The sequence below is a fragment of the Arachis duranensis genome, chromosome 3, assembly GCF_000817695.3.
Source record: "Arachis duranensis cultivar V14167 chromosome 3, aradu.V14167.gnm2.J7QH, whole genome shotgun sequence".
NCBI lineage: Eukaryota > Viridiplantae > Streptophyta > Magnoliopsida > Fabales > Fabaceae > Arachis > Arachis duranensis.
The window spans coordinates 53,986,599-53,993,445 of record NC_029774.3 but is presented as its reverse complement, the minus strand read 5'-3'; the positions used below and the strand labels follow the sequence as shown (position 1 = coordinate 53,993,445).

Below are 6,847 nucleotides of genomic sequence, written 5' to 3'. Positions count from 1 at the left end.
AAAGTTTGTTGCATGTATTTTTCTTCTCCTGTAAAGTGTCTCCGGTATTCCCCTTTGGCGCTCCTTGTCTATAAATTAACGCATCCACCACCTCTCTTTCCATTCATTCATTCCGTTCTTCTCCTTCACCCCTTCCTTTTTTACGTTCATTCTCTTTTCTCCATTGGTATTCTTTCTTTCTTTCTTTCTCTTTTTTTCTTTCTTCTTTCCTTTATGTTCTTAGCTTATTATTCTGAAAGATCTAGCTCTTTCAGCAAACTCATCATTGTGCTGTAATTACCACTAACCACTGGATCAGACTTTCTCTGACACGATCCTTGTTCTATAGATATAGATATAGTTATCTGTTTTTTTTTTCCATGTGAGAGAGAGCTTAGAGACTTGGTTCACTGTACTTAGAAAGTGAAACTCCCCTACTTTGTTCCTCAGATTAGGTTCTGTGTGGTTGTCTTTTTGCTCAAATTTTGATGCTAAAGAAAGTTCCAGTGTTTCACATTCCAAATGAGGAACTTTTCTGTGTTAAAACAAGATCAAATAAAAAAAACGCCATTTTCTGATCCATGACGGGGTTTACTCATTTCGGAGGCTTGAGCTTGCAATAATCAATTAAGATGGATTTCTTTTTGCTTATTTGTTTGTTTTCTTTCTTTTAGTAATCTAATTAATGAAATATTATTTAAAAGAAAGAAAATGATGGTAATGGTGGAAAAATGAAACCGCATCTTGACTTTATTCCCTATTGTACAGAGATCTTACAGGACCTGCATTTATTATTTAGTATTTTTTGTTTTAATATATTTTATTTGGGAAATGGTGGTTGGTGAAGGTTGGCCGGTCTTGAAATCCAATCTAGTGTTTCTGGAATTTTCTTTACAAATTTTCAATATTTGTTTTTTGGTTTTGACTTTTGGTGACCCTCCTTATCCTTTAAAAAAAAAATTGGAGAAAAAAGTCTGATCAGTTTCTTTTCATGCTGCTTTTTTTCTATGTTGCAGTTCGTTGAAGTTTTTCGTTTGGGGCCATGGCTTTGACTCGCTCTCACTCTCTCAAAGAGAGGCTCGATGAGACTCTCGCTGGACAGAGGAATGAGATTTTGGCCCTTCTTGCTAGGTAGATAGCTATTTTTTTAATTCTTATTTTGTTTATTTATTTACGAGTAAATATCTAGTATCCAACTTAGATTGTATATTTAGTTTTTAACACATTTTTATTACTTTAAAATTTTCGGAGAATTATTTTGATTAGATAAATTGTTTTTTCCATCACTTTTAATAAAATTTTTAATTTGTCTGTAAAATAAATAAATTACTCATAAATTTTATTATTAAATAATTAGATTTAAAAAAAAACATTATTGCAAAACAGTGACAAGAGTAATTTTTGAAAAATTTTTGAATAATAAAGTTAAATTTGTTAGAGAACTAAAGTATTTAATCCGTGAAATTAATCGGCACCAATTTGATGTTTAGTCTTTATTTATTTGTTCTTATGAATTTGATATTTTAATGTACAAGGATGTGAACGTAAGTAACACTATTTTTTTGGTGTTAAAAAGGATCGAGGCTAAGGGCAAGGGAATCCTGCAGCACCACCAGGTCATTGCTGAGTTTGAAGAAATCCCTGAAGAGAAGAGGCAGAAGCTATATGATGGTGCCTTTGGAGAAGTTCTGAGATCTACTCAGGTAATTCTTTTATTTATTTATTTGGGAACAATGATATTTGTAGTGTACTACCACGTTTATTGAATTTAAGCCTGAAAAAAACTGTATGTACGTGTGGGGACTACAATTCAGCTGATTCTGCTATTGGAGTAGCAGCTGACAAGAAATAAAGTAGAAATTAGTGGTTGCATGTAAAAGTTCTGCCACATTTTCCTCTTGGTTTCATTTTAGATTTTGCTTTATATTAAAGTTTGTTTGGTGGGGTTTGTTGAAATTTGTGTCATTTCATTTGGTTGTTTCTGTTTGTTGTGTCTTGCAGGAAGCTATAGTGCTGCCACCATTTGTTGCTTTGGCAGTTCGTCTAAGGCCTGGTGTTTGGGAGTACCTGCGCGTGAATGTGCACGCGCTCGTTGTTGATGAGTTACGTCCTGCTGAGTACCTCAAGTTCAAGGAAGAGCTTGTTGATGGCAGGTAATAAACTAGTAAGGTTTTTGAGTTTCAAATGCTTAGTGTTCTCTTCCGTTTGTTGTGTTAAGACAAGTCCACAATTTTTTTTTTTGGTTTGTGTTGATGTAGTTCCAACGGCAACTTTGTGCTTGAGTTGGACTTTGAGCCTTTTAACGCATCTTTCCCCCGCCCAACACTTAACAAGTCAATTGGGAATGGCGTTGAGTTCCTTAACCGCCACCTTTCCGCTAAGCTTTTCCATGGCAAGGAGAGCATGCAGCCATTGCTGGAGTTCCTAAGGCTTCATAGTTACAATGGAAAGGTATGCTCTGTGCACTTCTGGCAGTAAATTCACAAATTTTCGAACAATAAAAGATGATTGGCACAGTTGGTAAAGCAATGACCTTGTATCCTAAAAGACGAGTTTGATTCCCTTTGCTGAAGTGATGATCACTTAGGTGGGGGCAGTGATCTGTAACTACCTCTGGAACCAGTCACAGATGGTAGAGGCATATACCTTGGCCTTATTGTTCATGAGAAAAATGAATAAAAGACATTTTGTTTTAAGTAACAATTAACAGTAATTGACATAAGAGGCTTGTCTAATAACTGAATTTGAAGTGCAAATTTACTAGTTATGAGGCATTACTGGTTTTGTAGGTATATTATTGGATTTACCAATAAAGTGTTGGTTGTTTGCAGACTATGATGTTGAATGACAGGATTCAAAACCTGAATTCTCTTCAACATGTTCTGAGAAAGGCAGAGGACTATCTGGTTACACTTGCTCCCGAAACACCCTACTCAGTATTCGAGCACAAATTCCAGGAGATTGGTTTGGAGAGAGGGTGGGGTGACACCGCCGAGCGTGTCCTCGAGATGATCCAGCTTCTCCTGGATCTCCTCGAGGCACCTGACCCTTGTACCCTGGAGACATTCCTTGGAAGGATCCCTATGGTCTTCAATGTGGTGATCCTTTCTCCCCATGGTTACTTTGCTCAAGACAATGTCTTGGGATACCCTGATACTGGTGGCCAGGTTAGTTGAGAACTCCAGATCACATGATAAAATTTGTAATTCTATTTTCGTGTTAACATTTTACTCTTCAATAATGTTAATTGGCATAAACTGTTCTTGATTCTATGATCAGGTTGTTTACATCTTGGATCAAGTTCGTGCATTGGAGAATGAGATGCTCAACCGCATCAAGAAACAAGGCTTGGACATCACACCTCGCATTCTCATTGTATCTCCCTATTCCAGATGTAAATATTTAGCTGACTTATGTATAGTGAATCGATTTTCACTAACTCGAGCCTGTGATTGCTTTTAAAATGCAGCTCACCCGGCTTCTCCCTGATGCCGTTGGAACTACTTGCGGCCAACGTCTTGAGAAGGTATTCGGCACTGAACATTGCCACATTCTTCGAGTTCCCTTTAGAACAGAGAAAGGAATTGTTCGCAAATGGATCTCAAGATTCGAAGTCTGGCCCTACCTAGAAACTTACACTGAGGTGATTTTTTTTAGTTTATTCATCACAATTGGCACATAATTAGAACATCTGGATGGTTTTCAAATTGAATTAACATTCAGATTTGATACAATTTTTCTTTTTAACTAGGATGCTGCTCATGAACTTGCCAAAGAGTTGAAAGGCAAGCCAGATCTGATTGTTGGAAACTACAGTGATGGAAACATTGTTGCCTCTCTGTTAGCACACAAATTGGGTGTAACTCAGGTTAGTAGCATTGAAGTTCAGCACCTTGTTCATTCCTTTACACTTTCTTTACCCAAAGGCCTAAATCTTTTCTCCCATTCTTTTTAACCCCTGTTTTAGTGTACCATTGCTCATGCACTTGAGAAGACCAAATATCCAGAATCTGACATTTACTGGAAGAAATTTGATGACAAATATCACTTCTCATGCCAATTCACAGCTGATCTTTTTGCCATGAACCACACAGATTTCATCATCACCAGTACCTTCCAAGAAATTGCTGGAAGGTGAGATAGATACCTCAGATATACATCCCTTTATAGTTTATATTCTCTGTTTGTTCATCTCATTGCTCAACTGAATTAATTCTTTGTTATTTCTATGTAACTCTACAGCAAGGACACTGTTGGACAATATGAGAGCCACACTCACTTCACCCTTCCTGGACTCTACCGTGTTGTCCACGGCATTGATGTCTTCGATCCAAAGTTTAACATTGTCTCTCCCGGTGCCGACATGAGCATTTACTTCCCATACACCGAAACCGAGCGCAGGTTGACATCCTTCCACCCGGAGATTGAAGAGCTACTGTATAGCAATGTAGAGAACGAGGAGCACATGTTAGTTTCCATTCTTTTATTGTCTTCCTTAGTTATGCTTCTTTAATTTTGCTAATGTGATGCCATCGAAACAGATGTGTACTGAAGGATCGTACCAAGCCAATTATCTTCACCATGGCGAGGTTGGACCGTGTGAAGAACATCACAGGACTTGTTGAGTGGTACGGCAAGAACGCCCGCCTTAGGGAGCTTGTGAACCTTGTCGTGGTCGCTGGAGACAGGCGGAAGGAGTCCAAGGACTTGGAAGAGAAAGCTGAGATGAAGAAGATGTATGGCCTCATTGAGACTTACAAGCTAAACGGCCAATTCAGGTGGATCTCCTCACAAATGAACAGAGTGAGGAATGGAGAGCTTTACCGTGTGATCTGTGACACCAAAGGTGCCTTCGTGCAGCCTGCGATCTACGAAGCGTTCGGTCTGACAGTTGTTGAGGCCATGACTTGTGGATTGCCAACATTTGCAACTTGCAATGGTGGTCCTGCTGAGATCATTGTCAATGGAAAATCGGGCTACCATATTGATCCTTACCATGGTGATCGCGCAGCTGAGATTCTTGTTGATTTCTTCGAGAAGAGCAAGGCTGATCCATCTCACTGGGACAAGATCTCTCAGGGTGGTCTCAAGCGTATTCATGAGAAGTAAGCAATCTTTTTTTTTAATTTAAAAGAATTGCACTAAATTTTCATCAAGCTAGGCTGCGTATATACACTTTTTTGGATTGGTCATTTTCCATATCATACATCAACATGGAATGTTTGTGGACTGGGCTGTCTTTTCATCATTGGTCTTTAGTATCAAAGTAATGAGCTAGTCAACACAAGATTAATGGTTGAAATTTGGTGTATAAACTTTGACACCAAATCAATGGTTTTAAGGATCATTATTAATCATCACACCATTTTACTACTTGAAATTTCACTTGGAACTATAGTAGACCATCTAAGCTGAATTTTCCTCTTCTTTTGCATTGCCTTGTTCACAGGTATACGTGGCAAATTTACTCCGACCGCCTGCTGACTCTCACTGGAGTCTACGGCTTCTGGAAGCATGTGACCAACCTTGACCGCCGCGAGAGCAAGCGTTACCTTGAGATGTTCTATGCCCTCAAATACCGCATGCTGGTATGCATAACTCTCTTGTAACATTGTTCAATGGCTTCCGTCATTTATGTGTTCATTTTTTATTTTTGATGTTTAGCTAATAAGATATTATTTTGTTCTTGTTACCTCAGGCTGAGTCTGTGCCCCTTGCTGTCGAGTAAAATCAAGTCAAGTGAAGATTGAGGAACTTCATATATGGTGAAATCGGCTTTTTCTCTTCTGGAGTCTTGTGGAGTTGATATATATATTTCAATTATTTTGATATTGTATTTGATTAGGTTTTGGTATTATAAGAAAAGCTTAAAAAAGTGTTTTATTTTTATTTTTATTATTATTATGTATTATTGGATGTTTTGAAATCTTTAAATTTGGGGTCTACCCTATCATTTCAATTCTAAGCATTGTCCTCTCCACTTATTTGGTTCACATTTTCCCTTCATGGACTTTGTACATAGTTGCTTTTATCTTTTTAACTTCAAAACGTAATAGCTAAACTAGTATTGATTTAGAATGTCTCGTGTTTATAATACATTCCAAATAATAGCACACTCAGGAAGGAAAAAAAAAAAAGCGAAAGGGATATAGTTTCTGACTGATTCAAATGAAATAATGACATGGTCCTTATCATAAACAATGTGAGACTGATTAATCCTTAAAATCGGAAAGAATAAACATGCTTTTTCTTATTTATTTACTTTCCATGGTATTTTTGGTCGGGTAAAGTTAAGAGGCTGGATTGTAATTTTATTTGGTTAGGTAAGAGAGTTTAAAAATTCTTAGGACTGATTTGCTATTTTACTTAAAAAAAAAGTTTAACTAATATGTGTATTAAATAAAGGATACAAAATTTAAATTATTAATTTATTTATTATGTATTTATTAAAATAAAAAATTGAAAAATTTTATCCACAATATATATATATAAAATAAGACTACATATTTGTTACCTAGGTAACCTGAAAGGGATGGATTGGACTTGAAAGATTGGCCCAAACGTTAGAAGGAGATGATCTCCGCTTTGCTTAGCGTTTGGGAGCCGCAATCCGAGTTGCGTACGTGAGAGAATATGGGGGTGGTACTTGTAAAGACACTACGATGCGTACGTGAGAGTATTAGAACTTAGCTTTACCTAAGTGGGTTAGTGTATTTATAGGTGATGATCCAATAATCACCGTTGGAGTAGTTCCACTTCTGAAGGTGGATTGTTGAGATATCTCTTCTAGAAGTAGATGAGAGATTTTAGGGGACAATTACCTATTTGAATAAGTGTTATCTTCTAGTTCATGTTGAACCCGACTTTC

General features: G+C 37.1%; 1 protein-coding gene across 1 annotated transcript; it reads left to right on the top strand.

Annotated features, from left to right (window-relative positions):
* LOC107479418 (sucrose synthase) lies at positions 1-5,972 on the top strand. Its single transcript, XM_016099555.3, has 14 exons — positions 1-166; positions 996-1,110; positions 1,556-1,682; positions 1,981-2,132; positions 2,238-2,430; positions 2,811-3,146; positions 3,259-3,354; positions 3,449-3,622; positions 3,731-3,847; positions 3,947-4,113; positions 4,222-4,446; positions 4,521-5,084; positions 5,429-5,567; positions 5,678-5,972. The coding sequence occupies exons 2-14, from the start codon at positions 1,022-1,024 to the stop codon at positions 5,705-5,707; spliced, it is 2,409 nt and encodes an 802-aa protein (XP_015955041.1). The 5' UTR covers positions 1-166; positions 996-1,021; the 3' UTR covers positions 5,708-5,972.
* The last annotated feature ends 875 nt before the right edge of the window (positions 5,973-6,847 follow it).

Bases quoted from the DNA above. Each gene is read 5' to 3' on its own strand.
- LOC107479418 (XM_016099555.3), top strand. From the start codon at position 1,022: ATGGCTTTGACTCGCTCTCACTCTCTCAAAGAGAGGCTCGATGAGACT. The intron at 3,147-3,258 runs GTTAGTTGAGAA...TTCTATGATCAG, and splicing joins ACCCTGATACTGGTGGCCAG to GTTGTTTACATCTTGGATCA. The intron at 5,568-5,677 runs GTATGCATAACT...TTGTTACCTCAG, and splicing joins CCCTCAAATACCGCATGCTG to GCTGAGTCTGTGCCCCTTGC.